General features: G+C 48.6%; 2 protein-coding genes across 2 annotated transcripts; one reads left to right on the top strand and one right to left on the bottom strand.

The window, feature by feature from the left end:
* Positions 1 to 8705: 8705 nt before the first annotated feature.
* N7471_013742 (uncharacterized protein) lies at positions 8706 to 8924 on the top strand (the record flags this gene model as incomplete). Its single annotated transcript, XM_057286460.1, has 1 exon — positions 8706 to 8924. One exon carries the CDS (start codon positions 8706 to 8708, stop codon positions 8922 to 8924), a length of 219 nt encoding a protein of 72 aa, XP_057128939.1.
* A 7585-nt stretch (positions 8925 to 16509) lies between these two features.
* Positions 16510 to 19123, bottom strand: N7471_013741 (potassium ion transporter; the record flags this gene model as incomplete). The annotated part of the gene is made up of 10 exons (XM_057286459.1): positions 16510 to 16723; positions 16777 to 16820; positions 16871 to 17585; positions 17649 to 18057; positions 18128 to 18178; positions 18233 to 18387; positions 18456 to 18633; positions 18707 to 18843; positions 18916 to 19036; positions 19087 to 19123. 10 exons carry the CDS (start codon positions 19121 to 19123, stop codon positions 16510 to 16512), a joined length of 2061 nt encoding a protein of 686 aa, XP_057128938.1.
* Positions 19124 to 20830: the final 1707 nt, after the last annotated feature.

Raw genomic sequence — 20830 nt, 5'->3', positions numbered from 1 at the left:
AGAAATACGGCCCTGCGAGTGCAAAAGCTCCCAGATCCAGGCAATGCGTTCCCCAAACCAATTTCGTGTTCATTCAGGAACGTAGAGTGAAGATCCCAGGAGTAGATTAGTTTCCTGGGATACACAGCTCCTATAAATGCTTTTGAGGTTTCCAGGATCAAGCTCTATCAGCCCTGGAAATGATGGCTTGGCCCTGGGAGCAAGGTAGCTCCCAGGGGCTTCAGTGCGGTTTCTGGGGGCAAAGAAGCCGCTTTCAGGAGCCAAGTAGCCCCCAGGAAGCCCAAAATAGCTTCTGGGGTCTTGTACCTCCACCTCGGGGAACCAAAGTCATGTTCCTGTTGACAGTCTTATCAACTCCCGGAACCTCAGGTGCGGTTCCTGGGGCTATAGCTTGCCTTTCCAGGAGTCGTTGAATGACTCATATTTGTGCGCAGGTCTGGTAAAGGTATCTTGTGAGGGCTTTCCGCCACCTCAGAAAGCAGAATAATGAGTCCGGGATCTAAAGGTAGTGCCCTGGGAGCACGGCAGCTCCCAGGTCTAGCCATTGTATTCCCAGAGCCAGTTTGTAACCAGTCAGGATCGTAGAGTGGATTCCCAGGGGTAGACCTCAAATTCCTAGAAACAGGAACTGGCCACAGGAGCTAAAGAGAAGTTCCCAGGGAATAAACAGCTTCTATAATTGCTCTTGGCGTTTCCAGGATCAATTTGTTGATTCCCAGAGTCAGATTAACAATATTTGTCGATTAAATATACACGAGCTGGTTTTAATACGTCGTGAGGCAGTAGGGGTAGAACTCTCCTGCCGACACGCGAGCTGTGTTTTCTGCCAACAACGTCCGTCTTCGCGCTCCACAAGGCTCAGCTGAACTCGCCGTCGGCATTTACTTTGGCCGCCGCCGTTAGGTATGTGCGCTTTTATCTACCGGCGCTCGGTTTTCGAGCTAAAAAATATTTGAAATGAAGCAGACTTCGAATAGCATTTTAAGGTACATTGACATCACTTGCAAATATGAAATGATCGCGTAGTGTTCTGTGGGGTTTGACGTTCAGAATTTAATTTATTTGGTTGCTAAGCTTGCTCCAAAACCCCATATCACCAGGATATGGAGTCACGTGTGATTGACAGCCGCTTCGCTAATTTCCCATTTCCGTCGCGCGTTTGCTGTAAATTGTAATCACCTACGCTGATTGGAATTCAGTCGTGCCGACCGGCGAAGCGATGCAGAGGTAGAAGAATCTCGCGGTAGGTGAGCCCCTGCTAGTCTGGCTGAGCGACGGGGCCCACTCTGCTCGATTGATACCCCTGGGGATTCCACTGACCCCCGACGCGGTTGACTCTGACTCGGGTCGTTTCGTGCTGGACTCCTGACGATGACAGGCTCTCTATCGGTTGATGATTCGCTTGCCGAGTGGACAGAGTTTGTTTCGGTATCTGCCAAGGGGACTCGGAGTGGACGAATCAATGCGTCTAGAGTTCCTTCGTTTCGGCTGCATTCATCAGCATCCCGGCATTACAGAATTGAGATCATCCATACTTACCACGCGCAGCATGATATGCCAAATCCTGTACGTCGGTTTTTCAACCACTCTTCCGCGCAGGACAGATGGGAAAGCGCTCGGCACTGGTCGCAGCGTAGGATTACGCACTCGTGGGCTTGTTCCTCATCTTCGGCCAAACAAAACACACAGTGGATGTTTTCGAGCTCTTCACTCAAGCTGAGACTCCGGAGCGTCAAGTCTTGGACACTCGCCCAGATATTAGTGACCGACGTCAGGATAGCTGGTCGAGCCGGCGAAACGTGCCATGGAACACTGTTGGTCCGCAGCATTTCGGCAGTGACAAAGGGATTGATTGATTGCACCGGCTCGGAGCTGGTTGAGAGGGGCACCGGCGGGTCTTGTCTGAGCCCGTGAGTTGGTGAACGGTCAGTGTTGTCTGATGGAGGGCGTCGCCTGGAGGCTGGCGATGTCTGACGCTGGCCCGGATTTATAGCAACCGATTGAGAGGCAATTCTAGAGTCATATGGTACTCGCGCCTGGTTGCGGACGGCTGCTTCATACCACTGCTGGTCAACCTCATCGGCCTGTCGTTGCCTATGCCACCTTGCACAGAGGAATTCTTTGGCAATAGCACAGAGCTTCGATTCCAAATTTGACAGGTCAAACGGCTCTCTGGCGACAGTGTTCAGCTTCTGATGGCCTGTCTTGGTGTCTTCAAGTTTGATCGAGTTTTTGCATGGAGCGCCTTTTTTCGTCATCCCGCAACAGAAGCCAGGACCGCCATTGGGGCTGACTTCTATCTCGCAAACAAGAAACGGATTCCAAGGCAGCATGGCGGACATTAAGATGGTGTACAAAGGCAGAAAATGCTTCGGATGGGAATTGGTGTTGGACAATCTCTGCAGCGTTCCCTCGCCAGCTTTATATGCCATCGCCGTAGTCTACTTACCTGATGGCTGCGTGGCTGCTGGCATGCGAAGCCTTCCTTGAAACACTAGATACGTCGAAGAATGCATTCGGATGCATTATGCACCGGTATAGTCCGATCAGTGGCCTGCGAGAAGGGATTGAATTCCAGATCACTGCTGCCCAAATCAGCTGCACTTGTGGCTGTAGATCGCGGTGACCATGGATTGGCGAACATATTGGCTACTGCGGTAGGCAGCAAAGTCGACAAATGCTGGGTTAAATTCTGGGTTGCGTATGGAATTTCGAAATGCATGATAGGTTGTGATTTATTCTTATGGCGCTAGATGCAAGATGTGGGTACGTGGAGATAGATTCGGTCTCCGGGGACCATTGACACACTACCAGGAACAGATTTGGCGTTCCCAGGAGCTAGACTCCAGAGATTTTCTAATCCCGCCTAAACATTGTTGTCAAGGCTTTGGTGCTGCTGTGTGATGGGCTACGCTCCTAGCTGGCCACAGAATTTAGCTGAGGCGACTATATAAAGGCCTCCGCACGTCCAACTTTCACACCTCACCTTCATCTACATTGTGATTACCACCTAGCTCCACCGCTGTCTAACCATGGTCTGTAGCAAGTCTTTGTTGCTGAAGTTACCGATAAGCTAACAAATCACAGCCAAATATTAGAGATCTCCCCAACGAGCTTTTGCTGGGGATTGTGTCGCAGTTGGACGGCAGTGCGATATTTGCCCTCGCAAGATCATGCACAACCCTTTACTTAAAACTACAGCCCGGAATATGGAAATACAACATCGAATTTCAGAACAGCAATTTGCTGAACCTGGCCGCCAAAACCGACAATGTTGGTCTTGCAGAGGCTTTACTTCATTACAACGCCAACATCAATGCATTTTACCGAGGCAAAACTCCTCTAATGAGGGCGCTCAAATACTCTTCCACTGCTGTGCGTGAGCTCTTGCTGAATCGTCGAGAGTTAGATATCAACATCCAAAATCAAGCACGCCATAGCGCCCTGTCGTATGCCATCCACTATGGAAATTTCTCCACCGTCAAGAGCGTTCTAGAACAACCTAACGTCAGAGTGGACGTCAAGCACAAACACGGCCGAACGGCGCTCCACCTAGCAGTATTCGCAGGCAGAATAGGGTTCGTGCATCTGCTACTTTATAGTGGCAGCGACCCTGATCTACAGGATGACTCAGGCCACTCGCCATGGGACTGGGCACGTCGCTTCAACAGGCCCATGATGGAAATGATTTTTTCAAACGATCCGAAGTCCGAGGTATTTCTTGGTACTCAATCATCACAGGATGCTGAGCTACCTCTTCACCAAGCAGTATCCTATGGGTCGGTAGATGCTGTCAAACGGCTCCTCGGACAAAAGGGTCTGATTTGGACATTCAGAACCGGAAAGGCTATACGCCGCTCCATCTCGCCATTCAAAGCAAACGCCTGGAAATGGTCAATTTGCTCCTTGGTCACCCCCTTGTCAACGTGAACTGCACAGACAAAGATGGAAATACGCCACTTTGGATGTCTACTTACTCATCATGCGACGAGATAACCGAAAGGCTGTTGGCCGAGAAAGACATTAACGTTAATTTTGTTGGAGGCCGTGGGAGATTCGAGACGCCGTCCACATCTCTACACCACGCCGCGACCAGACTGGATACCGTGATCCTACGACGGCTCCTCGAAGTGCCAGGGATTGATCCGAATCTCTGCGTTGCAGGCCACTCTCCAATTTCCGTTGCCGCATATCACGGACGCATGAACACGGTTGCTTGTCTGTTGCGTATAGATGGCGTGGAGATCAATGGAAGGGATTTAGTAGATCCGCCCATTTGTCGAGCGGTTGCACATGGCCATCTCGATGTGGTAAGACTTTTAGTGCAGCAAGGCGCACGTCTGCACATCAATGAGAGCACGATCGCAGCCCACGACACTGCTCTCTGCATTGCTGCCCGTGGCGGTGACTTGGAGATGGTCCAGGCACTCCTACGCCATGATCGAATTGACGTCAACATCAGAAATCGATGGTTTGAGGATCCATTGATGTTGGCGGTCAAGGGTGGACATTTCTCGATTGTTGATGCACTTGTGGCAAATCCCGGACTCAAATACTTCAGTTTAAAGAGATCCCTGGATATAGCAAGGGACGATTGCATCAAGAGGGCCATTCGAATCAGAATGGAAGACGACAACATCCCTCAAACATTGTTGAAGCGGTCTCCGGGGACAAGGTTTGGTGGTCTGTAAGAGCTAACGACATCTACACCTCTCGTAATAAAATGCGAGAATGACTGTTTTCAGCGTCACTTGATATCAACACTCGGAATCAATTATCTGCACCTCCACTCTTCGAATAGCTTTCAGTCACAATAACGTCACAGTAAAACTTCTACGATTTCTACTTAATGCATAGCATCCAATGCGTCAAATTTACACTTGCAAACTACCATTAGGAGGTGGTTTCTGCAATACCTCGCTTCAAGGCTTCATCTGTTGCTCATTCTCGCATATATTGAGTAGCTTGCGGTGAGCAGCAGGTGAGATCGAGTGTCAACAGTTGAATGAACTTTCCACTGACACTTTCAATGTGCGGTCTATTCCCAGGCCGGGAGGACAATGGTGGATACCAATAGACTCGGTGCAGCGTTTGCCAGTCTATAAATTCCTCTCCAGCACGATATCCTAATCAACATGTTATGACCAAACTGACCAAAATGGACTATCCCACGTTGCCTTCCCCAATTGACCGGCCAGCCAAGAGACAGCGTCGGGTATCGCGGGATGCAGAATATCTGTCCAAGTTAGAAACCCATCCACAGCAATCTTCAAACGGCACAACTATCGAAGCCAAGGTCGGTCATATCCTCTTCGGCAGGAAACGAACAAAAGTACTAATACTGCGCAGAGTCCAGTGATACCCCGTGTCCTTACGGTGGAGTTTACGAAACTTTTACACTACAATGACACTCTTGCTACACCAGCTCTCAAGCTGCTTGACTTGTACTTTTCCCTATGGGAATGCTACGTCATCAAATCTGCCGAGAAAATGCGACTTGAGGATGAGCAGCGACAGCTTCTTGAATCACATGAGTGGCTAGCAAGCGACAGCAACACCCTTCTGCAGCTCTGCGATGAACAGGCAGTGGTGTTGCGTGATCGAAAGCTTGCGGTTCAGGCCCTTTGTAACGGTGTGGTTTCAGCCTTGCAAGCGAGCGATCCCCAACCCTATCATGTTGATGGGCCTTGATGAGGTCTCAGTGTTGTTGAGCGCTCGTGGGCAACAATAACATTTGGATAGCTCTGCCATCTATTTGCGTTCTCTACTAAATATTATCGCTGATCTTAGAGGAGGCCGATGCAACCGCCGGTGAAGTCTCGTTGGGTTTGGTCACGGGTTGTCAACGCTCCACGGCCGTTGATACATTCATCGCTTAGTTTCAAGAACTTAGCATCTGCCCATAAAACCATCCTAATCTGCGTTGACCTTCCGTTATCGAAGATAAATACAATCCCTGCTCACCCTGCGGCATCTGTTCCTCTAACCCTCGTTAAATTGTTATTTTATACACTTCTTTTTATACACTTCTTTTTATACACTTCTGTATTTCCCTACAGCCTTCGACGGCCAGTCTTAGAACGGAAATGAACGAATTGAACAACAATGGTCTGTACCCGTTGCTTTTTTAATTATTTGTGCTAACATTAGTAGACTACGATTTGGATCTCGACCTTCACGCTATCTGGAATGAATCCTCTGGCATACCGACACCGCCTCCCTGTCTCGCTACTGATCCCAATGATCTGTGGCAGGATATTCTTGGCAAAGTCGGCCCTGCACGATGCGAAACTCCAGGGTCTTCCTTGATCGAATGCCTTTTCTACCCCAATATCGACAGTCTGTCAGGCTTCAAGTGGACAGGGCCAGATCCTCTGTCCATCTCTACTCAGGCTAGCGACATTTTCCTCCATATGTCAGCGCTCCTTTTCCCTAAAGACGTGCACTGGATAGAATTTCGATTTGTGCAATTTGACCGGACATCTGGTGAGACTATAGGAGAGGATCTGTTCTTCCTGCCGCGGGTTGAAACGGCCCTGGGAAATCTCTGTCGGGTGCGCAGACAGCTGCTGGACACAATCACCTGGCATACTGTTCGTGTAACAGGCACTAGCTTCCGACTGTCCCTTTGGCCTCGTACGGAATCTCTACCTTATTCGAGTCTCTCCACACATTCTCAGTTGACTGCGCTGCCCCCGACGCTATCCCTGGATCCACGGTTTTTTGTGCATAATAGATCCGGTAATTACAAGTGGGATTGATCCGGATCAAGCGGGATTGTTCGCAGACACATTTCAGTAAAGACCATGATCATGAATCCAACGATATTTGATGCCCTTCTGAATATACTTTCTCTGAAAGATATAAGCTGCTTTCCATGCGGTAGTTCGTCCTGCACTGCGTCGCCGCTTGTAGCGTTTCTCTATCGCCAAGATAAGACAGGGCAATCCGGAATAGGCAATTCCTCACTATTCTCTTGCAACGGCCGGCAGCCCTGTCAGGTTGGGCCTGAAAGGGTGGTTCCAGTCGTCGAGTAGGCTGATCAGTCGTTCCCGGGATAATTCCAATGCCTGTTCGAAAAAGCGCAGCCGGGATAACTGTTTGTCATGGCAAACCTGAAGACCATCTCTCTTTTTTCTCAGGTGCGTACCAACCTCCTTCAAAGCAAGGTTGCGCTGCTGTAGTTTCTCGCCATCAATGTGCTTGGACACACACGACTCCCATAGGCGTCGATAGAGTCCTACAAGTCGAGCTGCTGGAAAGGCGAACTCGGGATCGTCGCGTTCGAGGTCTGCTAGCACCTTCAAGATGGGTTGAAAGAGCAAAGTGGCCAAGGTACTGTATATCTTGTTTCTGCTTCCTGCTGTGAAAGGGAGAACTGCGATATTCAGCCAAAATATTTGAAGCCGAATCGTTTCACTTACCAACGGGGGGACATGCTGAGAATTTTCCTGTGATTTGTCTATCTCGCTAAGGATTGGCAATTCACTGGGCTACGGTTCTGTTTCATTTTCCTGGTCTGGCGAGCTGTTCGGGGCATCCATTTTGTCCGTAGGAGAATGTCAAGATCTGGGCAGTACCGTTTCGATCAGGCCTTGGTGTCTCTTATAGAATATGCAAACGGAGGTGGTTATGGATCACCACATTGGTCAATCAACGCAGTCAGCTTTTGAATGGATTTTATTTGTACTTTCAGCGGCGGTTGGCAGTCAATTTGATAGAAGGGATAGTGATCAACGAGTCGGTCGGGGAAACTGATCAAGCCTCACGATGTTGAGGGCCAGATATGAATGCTCATATATATTTCGCACACTTCCACTTTCGTTGAAAGTCCATGATTTCTAGGGATGAAATTGTAGGCGCTTTTTGGTCATTCAACGTTGAGTCGCTCACAGGTGAGGTGATCAGAAAATGAAAATGAGCCTGTCATTGCGGACGGAATATCTCCACAAAGCCTCAATTTAAGACGGCCGTGAAGGATTCAACAGTGAGCCCACGTTTCTTGACCGACTCAGCATCCTTTCTCAACACCACTATTGCTCGTCTCCCTCGCTGAGCATCTAAAGGCAGAAAATTGTCGCTGCAAATAGTTGCGGTACATAGAAGACATGGGTTTCGACAGGCCTCAGTTACAAGAGGTGTCCCTCAACGCTTTCTACCAAGCACTTACCCGACAGGATGAGCCGAGAAGCCTATAAATCCGTCCTCTAACCCCCGGCAATTCGTTCTACAATTCATTCACCTGACTCTGCAAAGTCGAGCAGGCTTGTGTCTGAGTCACCTGATAAGTTCTCCCCTTTGACTCAGAACCGAATTTCCACTGTACTGACATTGATAGGATACATCGAGGATACAAGCCAGACAGTGCCTGTGAGAGATACAGGTATGATTCCCACCAGATGCACTGCCATTTACATCAGCCGGTTAAAGATACGAGCTTTGGATTAGCTGGTCAAGGTGTCTATGCGCAGATGCCTCCGCCACAGCAGTCGACTAGCTGATCTACTGTACAGCCACTGTGTGTGCTCCCAAGAGGTAGGCGAATATCCGCGTCGCAGGTATGTCAACAGCAATGTATGAAGTGATGGCCAGCTTGAATAACGAGAACTCTCGCCGCTGTTCTCTTCCGTGAGTCACTTTGCTATGATGCTTTGAATATCAAATGGTGCTAACATAGTTTAAGTTCTTTCAAATCAACCACCAGCATGGGAGCCTCCGATGTGGGCGAAGAGCGCCGACTGCCTCCTCTTCCCCAGATTTTGCCTCTTCCTTCTCCCGGTCCTTTCAACCCGTTCAACACAAAAGATGCCCTAATTCCCACCACCCCTAGACCTCAGGACACCTTCCAATTCAAGTCACCTTGGGCAGCTGCCGATCACATCGTCGCTCCCCCTTCACCAGCCAACCCGGCCGAAAGTTCCTGACAAGAGGGCTTTGCCATGCAAAAGTCCGGTGCAGGAGACTGGCCCAATGACCTCTCTCAGAACGAAATCATGGCCCTTGTGGCCCCGCAAAAGCTCAACCGCAAAGCGTCGCAGGTATGTGAATCTTAGCCTAGCCTGTCTCCTCCTGAAGATGATGCGATTTCAATAGAACCGAGTACATTCGAACAAATGCACGAGCGCAAGGACCACAGCTCTTTGCCGTCTCTTTGTCCCAAGACTTGGCTACCAGAAAATGTGAGTCATGGATTGTCTCCCCGATCTGCAAGCTAATTATTGACAGTGAACCATTGACATCGCACCAGAGGGCCCGAGGATACAGCACCCCGTTAGTGGCAAATACAAAGCCATGGCCTACACACTATTCTTGGCCCCGACGCTTCAAACCACGCAACATACCCTAGATGAAGAATATAAACCAGAGGAGCGGGCCAATAGCGGGTGCGAACATCCGAGTGCGAGCTTCGCTGCATGGAAGCTTGAGACGTCCATTCTTCCTCATAATGTGAGTGACTTACCGCGTCCTCCGCTGCGCTACATCAGTTATTTGTGCAATTTCTTGTGCTCCAGAACATCAACACAATTGTTGATTTTCGTGCCGTTGTACATGAGGGCAGCCCATCGCCACCGTGAAACATCCCTGTTGGAAGTCCTATCGCCGGATCGGAGATAAGACTAGGTGGCACTACGACGCGTGCTCCATCGCGTCTTCGCCCTCACCGCCTTCACTCCATGAATGGCGGAGTCTCTGGTCGTCCGCATTGCGAAACATTCATCCATTACGACTATATGATGGCTTGTGCCTGGTGAGGTTGTCACGGCCTATGCCGCCCGAGAGAATGCGCGTTGCGCCACAGCCCGGCCTTTTTGGAGCAACGGCCGGAGAGTGCGACGAACCAAAATACAACATGGCATGAATGGTGCTGCATTGCCTTGCCGAAGAGGATTGTAAGTGATCTGTTTGGCAAGTTCATATGACCACGAAGCTCACTGATCGTCTCGTCTCAAGCGTACACAGCGTGCCCTCTGCAAACTCTATGAAAGGCAAGTCATAACAACTCGTCCAAGTGGTAAGCCTTGCTGACTCGTATCGTACAACAGGACGCCCTCATTTTCTCTGCTCGAGCTCCCCTATACTGATGCGATCGCATGCTGTCTATCATTTCCACATAACTACTGGTGGCATCGATGATGAGCCAATGTAAGGTCCAGATCGTCTCGGCCCTTCTCTCAGTCGACTCTGTGCATCAGTAATGTGCTGATGTGTCTACCCGATACAAAGCTCAAGCCACAATGGGCTTATACCACAGTGTCTCGGCATTCGAACACCGCGAAAGAATAGCCTCCTTGTGGATCAAATCCCTGACGTCCAATGGGTGATCCTCATTATCCTCGATTCGCATCTCACGTCTTTTGATGCCTGGCAGCTCGACAGGCACCGGGATGAGCTCATGTTTCAGTCTGACTCATGGCGGATGAGTCCTACTTTCGCCGACGAGCAGGCTGTGAGTCTAAGTCTGCGTGCAAGGAGAAGGTGGGGCGGGACCCCATTATTTCGAGCCTACAGATGAACATTGGCCATATCAGGTACGAATCGATAAAAGGAGACGGTAGGGTGTCGAGTCATAGCCGAGTCAACTAGAGAGCACGAGCAAAGATATGCCGTCCGATAGTTTCACCTGATCCTACTCCGCGTTGCTGAGCCGGTCGATGTATTCCAGCGGGTGGGGCTAACAAGCGGAAACGAACAAGTGAAAATGAATCAACCAGACATGCACGACGCTGCATCAAGAGCACCGTCAGAACTGTTGTTGTGTCTTTGAATATACGCTGGCTGGATCTGATGCCTAAGCACGCTTTTTTCTATCCAAGCCGAGTAACGTGTGCAAAGACCATTTCCCCTGGATGTCACTGCATCTGCAGGTTAGTCAACCCGAGCGCGTGTATCTATCACCGAAATCGTCTTCTGACATATCGCGTGCAAGCGATTTTCTCAGGGAATGGCCGAGCTCTCTACGTCCCCTACGTCCCCTGTCCTTGGGCATCAAATATATTTTGTCAAACCTCACTGCGCCCTAGACGACATTTGGCATATCACTGTTCAAGCAGATCCTTTGTAAAGGTGAGTTGGATGTCTGCACAACTTTACTCAGAGCCATCCTCTGTGCGACCTCTCTGACTATCTATGACAGCCTATGCTAAAATTTCTACCCCTAATCAGCATTCATATGATTGCTTTCGGCGGGATTGGTTACGCGCATGTCTGCTGCGGCTCCAATCCAAGTAGATCGCATCACCAAAGTCCGTCGTAAATGCCGGCGGAATCGTCTTTACCAGATCTAGTCAGGATGGCGCTTGCTAGACCCGATCGGGCTGCAACCATGTTCTCTACCCAGTAGAGTATGCTCGATCGCGTGAACTCGGGTACTATGCCCAAAAAGCAATGGCGATCGCTTTGGGTGCAGTAGTGGATGTTGATAATGGGAGAGGACAGGCGATATAAATCGTAGTTGCTTACGGGATTATTCACGGGGTTGCGACGGCTCCCATGTAGAAGCAGCCAATCGGAAATTTTCGAGCCAAGCCCCTCAATTTCTTCGTTGTCTTTATTGGAAATCCACTTTGACTCGCGACCGTTGTGGATGTAGGCATTCTACAGCAGAGTAGGAGTGAGTGACTTGCAAGCTGCCTGAAGCGGCAAATTTGACTACGCGAGGAACAGTCTATCGCATCACCATAATTATCTGAGCAACAAAATGTATTTCGAGCGCTCCTCATTCAATGCTTCATCTACACCTGGTAGGTCTGATCGTGGGTGTTTTGCCTAATTATAGCTTCACCGAGGGATATTGGTGTTTGCATTGGACCAGCTCAATCGAATTGGAGGCTATGTGCGAACTTTACTGAGTAAACACCAGGGGACCATCGTAGCAAGTGATGCCAAATGGTGCAGAATGAAACAATGAAACTGTTATCTCTGTCATATGTAGACTTCCGGACCGGCCCAAAAGCCCAACCCGACCCCAACCCGCAGATGGGCTATGGGCCGAAAACAATACAGACATGCCAATTCTTGGCATTTGCATAAAAAATGCAGATTTTCCCAGTATCAATTATCTGTGGAAACAGACACTCATTGTGAGAAGTTAGCTAGCTTTTGGTATGAACTTGAATCCTATAAACCTACAAAAGACGAGTTCCACTGATGAAAGTGTCATACTTGAACGGGAAGATACACCTACTTCTGTCTATATGAAATATATATATCTATGTGCTGATGCTCACTAATCCTCTAAGTGCCAGAATAGTACAAAATCCTGGTCAAATTCGACTTTTTCTTGGTAATTGCTATTCAATCGGGTCTATAGTGTAGCCATTGTTTCCATGACTTTTATTACCAGGTCGTTGCCGTTGAACCTTGGTATCTTGCTTCTTGGAGTGGTTGAACCCCCAAATTGGGCCAGGGAAAACGTCGGGCCGAGATCTGGGCTTATAGACTAGAACATGCATAAAAAACAGACATTAATCAGCAGGGTTATGAATGCCAATACCGTAGTTGTGTGCATAGAAATGGGCTTGGTTGGGCTTTGCTGAAGTCTAGTGACCATCACTCAACTTCACCGCCTGGCCATATACCACAATACACACATCAACACCCTCGTCCATACTATCGTCAACGCTCATCAACGTTAATCAACGTTTATCAACACCCATCAACGTTTATCAACACCCATCAACGTTCATCAACACCCATCAACGTTTATCAACACCCATCAACGTTCATCAACACCCATCAACGTTCATCAACACCCATCAACGTTCATCAACACCCATCAACGTTCATCAACGATCATCGACGTTCATCAACGTTAATCAACGCTCATCAACACATCCGCGACGCCCCCAAACACCCAAGTCTCTATTCGCTCTGCGCTCTGATCGCAGATGGATTTTATTGCGGCGGATGAACTAGCATACCGCAAACTATCAAGACAGGAGGGTGGGGAATACGGCGCTCGATAGCGAAGAAGATTCAGTCGTGAATTTACGATTCTGGTGATTGATAGGGCATCTATCTAGCGCTCACTCTATCTCTCCAAAGATGATACTTCGGAATACGAAGAAGATGAAGATGTTGTACAGGTCTTTGCTTCTTCGAATGCCCTTGGGCTACTCGAATACTAGTCCCCAGCACCACGGAGAGGTGCCTGCACATCGCTGGGGAGCGATGACAAGTCCTTGGCGAGCCAAGTCTTGCCATGACTGAGCACATTTTTACAGTCACAGGGCTCATTGGCTGTGAGGGAGCGCAAGTCTTACATCGCTGGGCTCGTGGCAGCGACAGCCGTAGTCACGGAAGCTCTGAAGTCCTTGGTTTCGCAGCACCCCCCTGCGAGGATTATTGTTGACGCAGACCTATCCTGCCAGACACAGTTGATAACGCAGAGCCTATCCTGCAAGACACAGTTGATAACGCAGAGCCTATCCTGCGAGACACAGTTGTTGACGCAGAGCCTATCCTGCAAGACACAGTTGATAACGCAGAGCCTATCCTGCGAGACACAGTTGTTGACGCAGAGCCTATCCTGCGAGACACAGTTGTTGACGCAGAGCCTATCCTGCGAGACACAGTTGATAACGCAGAGCCTATCCTGCGAGACACAGTTGTTGACGCAGAGCCTATCCTGCAAGACACAGTTGATAACGCAGAGCCTATCCTGCGAGACACAGTTGTTGACGCAGAGCCTATCCTGCGAGACACAGTTGTTGACGCAGAGCCTATCCTGCGAGACACAGTTGATAACGCAGAGCCTATCCTGCGAGACACAGTTGATAACGCAGAGCCTATCCTGCGAGACACAGTTGTTGACGCAGAGCCTATCCTGCAAGACACAGTTGATAACGCAGAGCCTATCCTGCGAGACACAGTTGATAACGCAGAGCCTATCCTGCAAGACACAGTTGATAACGCAGAGCCCATCCTGCGAGGATTGTTGTTGACGCAGACCTATCCTGCGAAGCACCTTCTTACACTCGCGGGGCTCATGGCAGCGAGGGAGCACATTCTTACATCGCTGGGCTCGTGGCAGCGACAGCCGTGGCCACGGAGACACTCAAGCCCGCAGGCAAGAGAGGGACACCATGACACATCGGAGTGTGAGGACCGAAGTCCTGATTTTTTGGGCTGGGAATCCGGCTCCTTTTATATTTTTTCGGCTACGTCTCTACCAAGGAACCAGTTGCGCAGATGGTAGCGAGACCCACTGTCTCGTTATTGGCGTTGAAGACATTTGATCAACGTTGAAATGATGTTTGGAGACTTTGTGGCCTACAGATTCAAGTTTCGATCAGGATTCATTACTTTCAAAAGCCTGCGTTGAGTATGGTGAACCACTTCATCAACTGTTGAAAAGACAGTGATACGGCAAGAATATGATTCTCACATATCATTGAATTTGTAATTAAATCGCTCAACGCGGTGGCAGACTACTTTGCCCGTTTTGACCATGGTCACTAGCCACGGTCACCATCTCTTTCATGAGGATTGAAGTGCTTCAACAGATGCCGAATAATGGGTTGGACACTTTGTGGCAGACAGTCACATTCGATTGTACCGGTTGTTGGCCTCAAGGAGTGCCTCCCATTGATCCCACTAGAATTTTGTCTATCTCCTTGCCCCGCACTGCTCGAACGGTACTTATTTTCTGTTGCTCGCGGCCAACTGATGTTGCCTTCACTGGAATTTCTGCTACCAGGCGCCACAGACACTGCGAACCTACTCCCAAATCCAGGATGTTGGCTGTATTCTTTGACGGAGAATCAAAAAGCGTAGACTTTGTTGGAAAGCCCAGAATAGGAACCCGGGCCCAGTTTCCAGGACAACTAAGTGAGTCATTTCAGCTACCATGGCTCATGAGATGGTTCCTCGTCGATCGTCGCCCACCTCGCGATATTGCAACGCTACTATCACACTGATGAGACCCTAGATACAAATAGCACCCAACGGACCAATCAAACACCGCGCGTGAATTTAGACAGACGCAGGTACGGTTCCGCGATGCAGATCCCAGCGACGACCCACAGGACGGTAGATCAAGGAGGTTCTATATGTGGCCCGGAGAAGAAATCACAAGGATCTGCCAAGGTTCAGACACGATCCACAATCCAGACTTGACGGGCCGTCTGCGTACCGGTGGAACAGGTCTTTGTTACTTTGGCTTACTGAAGGGGCCACCCTGATAGGTACGGTTGGGCAGGTGCGGGATTTGGAATATCATGCAGACTTTCGGCAACATAATGGTACACGAACAGCGATGTGTGATTGTGTTCTCCTAGTTGTTCTCACAGGAAAATACCTTGGTCCTCTGTCGAGTTTTGTTTATTTGGTCAATAGAAAGTTCCAGAAGCTGTGTATCTTCTCATGCATCAGCCTTTGCCCCCACGACTATACTCTCCTCGAGCCCAACACTTCCTCTCTCCATCTGCTCCAATTCGATACCAGCCTGATAACTCTAGCAGACAACTTATAAAAATTCATGCAAAATTCAGGCCGACCTCGGGGATTATGTAAGTAAACTCTCCGGTTCGTGTACTAAAAGCCGAGAAACCGATTGGCTTGCGGAAAAGGCCGGAGTCGACGTTGTGGGGCCAAGCATGTACAGATCCCGAAAGACTATTTCTCAAGCACCTAATAGGTCGGCGAGGTTATGGTGATTATACTTCAACTCCCCTAAGTTTTGCTACTGTAGGGACAGATTTACCCATGATCAATCTAGAAGGTGAGTGGAGCAGAAGTCCAGAGATAAGCTATCTGACTAAATTGAAGCCTTAATCCCAATCATTCATGAACAATCACGTTTTTCCCCGACCGAGCGTTTCCCTGGTTCATCAAAACAATTTGTCCATATGATTTTGGCGTTCAGCTAATTATCGACGGTCCCGCTCTTGGTTCCACCCCTCGTTGTGAGATTAACTTTCTCCTATGACTTGAGTCCAAGGGTCCTTCCTTCTAGGTGCACTAGAACATGTAATTGTTCAGTCGCTTTAGAAACATTTGCTCTGCGTCAAACATGAAAGGGCGTGAATGAAAATCAATCGAATGCCTCGCAACTCTAGAGTTTAGATCACCCTGCTTCCGAGCCACCCAACCAATCAAATAAATTCAGACCTCTGGACTCCAACCAAGCTTACTCCTGCGAGTCGATAATAGTCCAGACACCTTCATAGCTTCTTAAGTAACCTTCCCTAGCTTCCATGTCATGAGCTCATTACCAGGACACTTATTTCTTGGTTCCATGAGGTTGAAATAAATTTAGCTACTGACCCCGTTCACCTTCCAAAGTTCCAACTTCTTTGTACATGTGAGTGAAAATTTAGAGTCTTAATTCATATCTGATAGAGTTGCTAATTATACTGAGGATTCTCAACCCAAAATGAAACAAACTTCAAGCTCTTTATCAGCCCCCAAATTCTTATTTGATCTTTCGCATCTATAATAGTGGAACGATTCCTATTATAAAGACCACAACATATAGACATTTGCGAGCAAGTCTCCATTAGACTTCCTTCAGTCAATCTTGGTTTGAACTTCATCCCTATTTGGGTGATCTTCTTCTAGGCGTTCGCCTGGGAGAACAATGGCACGGTCGAGCTTGTAGGGCAATCCACGGTGACGGCCTCGGATCATAATCACACAAATGACAAGCTTGCTGAAAACGGTAAACTCTCCAGATAGAGATGTAGAAACGGTTGGATACCCAAGGCTAAGTCCAACATTGCCACTTTGTCGAGATTAATCAATGCAAAAGGAGTAAATACCACATGGATAACTCACTATGCCGAGACAACTTCGAATAACACAGAAAATACAGAAAAGGCCTGGAATTGGTTAAATTATATCATCGCAAGATTCGAGATCAATCACTTACTGGAATTGATGTATCTGCGATCTTACCGGCCTCGGCGACGCAGATGCAAAAGCTGCCGAGAAAAATGTACCACAAGTCAAAAGTCAGTTGGTTCTGAATATGATTGATAATGTAAGACCGGCCGTTATGCTCGTCCATGTCACTGTCGGTAGTATATACACCCAGCGTTTTTTCTTCATAAACATTGGAAGCTCTGATGCTAATGGCAATCGGAAAAATTGCAATATACATCATGACCACCAAGCTGAATTGGACGGCTGGGTTTACATCAGCCAAGTTGAAAGTCGATGTACCCGTATGACGCGACGATGCGGCTTGGAAAATAGCAGCGAGAACTCGAGGACCAGGCGCGAGATTATTCACGGCGGGATTGTTCAAGTCTAGCACAATGATGAGAATAACATCGATCGAGTTCATGAGAAATAAGATTCCGAAGAGAATCCACGTCGGCCCGCTTGGGAAGAGCAACGTATAACACCGTCGCGGATGATCGAGTAGGAATCTGAGTGTATCTTTAAGCGAGGATTTCGCCGGGCAAAACTTGTAGAAAACCCAGATGATAAATCGAAGAAGGCACGGATAACAAGTGTTCCCGGCAAATGCAAGGAAGCTCATGAGGATCATTGGGAAGGTCGCATCTTGAAACGAAATCATCGAATCTGGCGTCAGAGTAAAGCCAAGATTGTTAATCATCGTCTGAGCGGAGTAAAAGCCCCTATCGTGCGGCAAATGAAATAAGTCACTATATCGTCGATTATAGTTGACGAAGCCGACTTACCACCAAACATTGCCTTGCCCGCATTCAGCAAGGTAGTGACGATATTTTGGATCCGCGTGCAGAATCCACCCCACAAGGCAGATTGCACCGAAGAGATGCAGACCAAAGAAATATCCCACGACAATTTTTAACAGGAGCTTCAAGCTTCGATACTCGATACCGCCGAGTGTTTCCCGATCTTTGGCAGACAGATTATGGAACTGAGAGTTCCGGCCTATTGTAGCTTGTGAAGACATATTCGGCAAATCGAGCTGCTTTATGTCCCTCCGATTTGTTGTTGGCATCCCCCGGTCAGAGCTAGAAGAGCCTCCCAAAACGAACACGGAGGTTACAACTCGCTCAAGGGTGTGAGTACCAGACTGCATGCTTCTGGTAGTCAGTCGACGACTAAAGACTTGCTCGGATCGTCCTTTTATGAACCAAGTTAGCGAACCGATTAACTTGAAGTTACGTTTGGGCGCCACTTTATCAGGACATACCATCATCATCTTCATCATGAAGCCTTTCATCAATTTCAGAAAATGAGGCACCTGTATAGTATTCGTGAGAATACGGAGGGAAATATGAGCCTGATTTTCATTTACCTCTTTCACGTCTCCACGGAGGCGGAATATACAGAGCTTTGGCCTTGTCGGAAGACGGCCAATGGTCTTCAGCGAATGTAATGGTTTGCTTTGTCGGATTGATATTCGAAACGGCTGTGTCATCAGCTTTCGCATCGTTCAATTTCAGGGAAGTCCTGGTGCATGAGTCAGTACCCATTATGTTTGAGAGTCTGTTATGTTGATCGATAGCATCGAAACCAACCTCGAAGATTTGTCCCGAGTCTCAACATGCGCCCTTTCTTTATCTGAGTCGTCTATTTCGTGGCTGCTAAATTGATCGTTTGGGGCTTCATGATCGTTGCTACTCAAACTTCTTTTGTCCTTCAACTGTGCCTCTGCGTCTTGTTTGGGGGGAGCCTTTGGCCTCAAAAGATGCGGGGCTATATTTTGGAGAGACAAGTTAGTTCTCGATGATGGCGTTGAGTTTGGGGGGTGGGGTGGAAGACTTCTCACCGATTGCTTTGAGGCGCTTTTCGAACCATCGAACCCGAAATACGATTACGATGATGTTGATGAATCCCAAATTTCCCAGGATTGGAATGAGGTATAGGTAAACCTGTTGGTAGGTCTTCAAGGATTTGACGTCGACACTTGACACCCACGGAAAGTCTTTGTTTAGCCGACTTATGAGAACGGAAAAGAAATTAATAAAGAACACTCACGTATTCAGACCCGACTCAGTCGACGCGCTGGCTCCGAAAAAATAAGCATCGACGGCTTTCAGATTACCATAAGGATAGATGATAACCAAGCTCAGAACGCTAAGGGTGATAATCCACGCGTCTGCGAAGAAGAATTAGAAGGGGATATTCTATAAATGCCGATGGACGTACAGTGCAGGACGAGAAAGTTTATCGGTGGCTTCCACATGGCACAAAACTCGCAGGAATGTTGTTTCACGGATAATTCCAAGGGGCCTGCCAAATTCCATTATATAGTCGCTGGCTTATCGTATATTCAAAAATTACTGCATACAAAATAAACTAGCGCGATAAAGAATTTGAGTGAGGGATTTGCTAGGCAAATCAAAGTTTGGCCCTGGGTCGCTGCTTGCGGCTTGGCTGTCAACTCGCTTCCGTGGTTAGCGCGCTTCGAGATCAAGCAGCGAGGCTGAGCATCACATAGAAAATCTTACTCCGTACAATCAAATCAGCTGCCCGGAATCTATTTTAATATTCTAGTGATATCATTGGCCGAAGTGTCTTTCTCATAGCCCTGATTTTCTGGTAGATAATTTCTTTTTCTCGGCCTTGTGAAGCCTTTGACTAAAAAAACAATCACAATATTCCAGTACAGACGGATGGATGGAGTGATGACTTCATTTACCCTGACCACTCACCGAGTTGGATTCTAAACCACAACCCACTAGGCTGGATACGGACTCGTATTTTAGTGTAGTTGGGAAATCAACCCACCGAAGTGATAACTATGCAAACTACAACAACTATATATATCTCTACACGTTCATGTACCGTGCGACAGTTCCTAAGCGAACTTAGAGCTTTGCCAAGGCCTGCCGTGGCCTCTGTGTCGTCGTTATGTTTATGCCGTCTTCATGGCGCGCGGCTGTAACCGTTGCAATGCTTCGGCGAAGTCCAGGACAGCCTCCACTGTCTTGGTCCGTGAAGCACTGTCAATCTTACCTCTCCCTTCTTCTCCTGGGCCCCCTGACAGAGTTGACATGCTGTTGAACGCGTCGCCAACCTTTCTTCGGAGATTGCATCGTAATTCTCTCAGTTGCGGGCAATCAAGCAACACGTGGTGTACACTTTCACGCTCGCCACAGACGCACAGGTCGTCATCTCGGAATCGGAAAGCCTTAGCGTATGTTGATAACCAGCAGTGTCCGGTTCGCAACTGCGTTGTAGTAAGTAGGCTCGGTTTCTAGGTAGAGATCCGTAGAGCCGTCTCCTGTACTTGGCCGGCAATGTGTTGTCGATCCGACGTAGGTGGCCGCCGGTCCTCGACTCTTTCCATTCTCTCTCTCATTGAGCGTGAGTTCCTTGCCTGATGTGTGCCCTCTCGCGTGATAGCAAAGAGCAGAACGGGTGTGTTTTGCCCGGTATGGCTGCCTCCTTGGCTAGCAGATCGGCGGTGTGATTTCCGGGCATTGAGCAGTGTCCGGGTATCCATTGGAGTTGAATCGATGTGCCGTGGGTGTCAGTGTTCCTGGCTGCTTGTAGACTGGCATGGATGATCTGTTGTCCCTATTTGTTCCCTGGATTCTGGATGGCTTGCAATGCTGACATGCTGTCGCTGAGGATAGTGGCAGATCTCACCTGCACGTGAGATGTTCTCCAGTGTCGGAGAGCGACCTTATTGATGATGTTGATAGAGTACATGAGCCCAATCAGCTCGGCGGCGTGTACGGATCATGGATCCGTGGGCCCGACCTGGATTCGTATGCTGTCTGTTGATTCCAGCGATTCGCCGAGTACGGCGCCTGCGGCGCCGAAATGACCTTGTCGTCCCGAGGCATCCGATTACAGCACGATATCCGGGGTTGACCACGCAGCCTCGGCTCTTTCTATCGCGATCTCCCTGTCTGGTTCGACCTCAATCATTTCGATTTCCTGT

The sequence above is a fragment of the Penicillium samsonianum genome (genome assembly GCF_028829775.1).
Source record: "Penicillium samsonianum strain IBT 33392 chromosome Unknown utg000010l_segment0_segment0, whole genome shotgun sequence".
NCBI classification, from domain to species: domain Eukaryota; kingdom Fungi; phylum Ascomycota; class Eurotiomycetes; order Eurotiales; family Aspergillaceae; genus Penicillium; species Penicillium samsonianum.
Note: the sequence above shows the minus strand (reverse complement) of the source record. Positions and strands in the feature narration are given on the sequence as shown.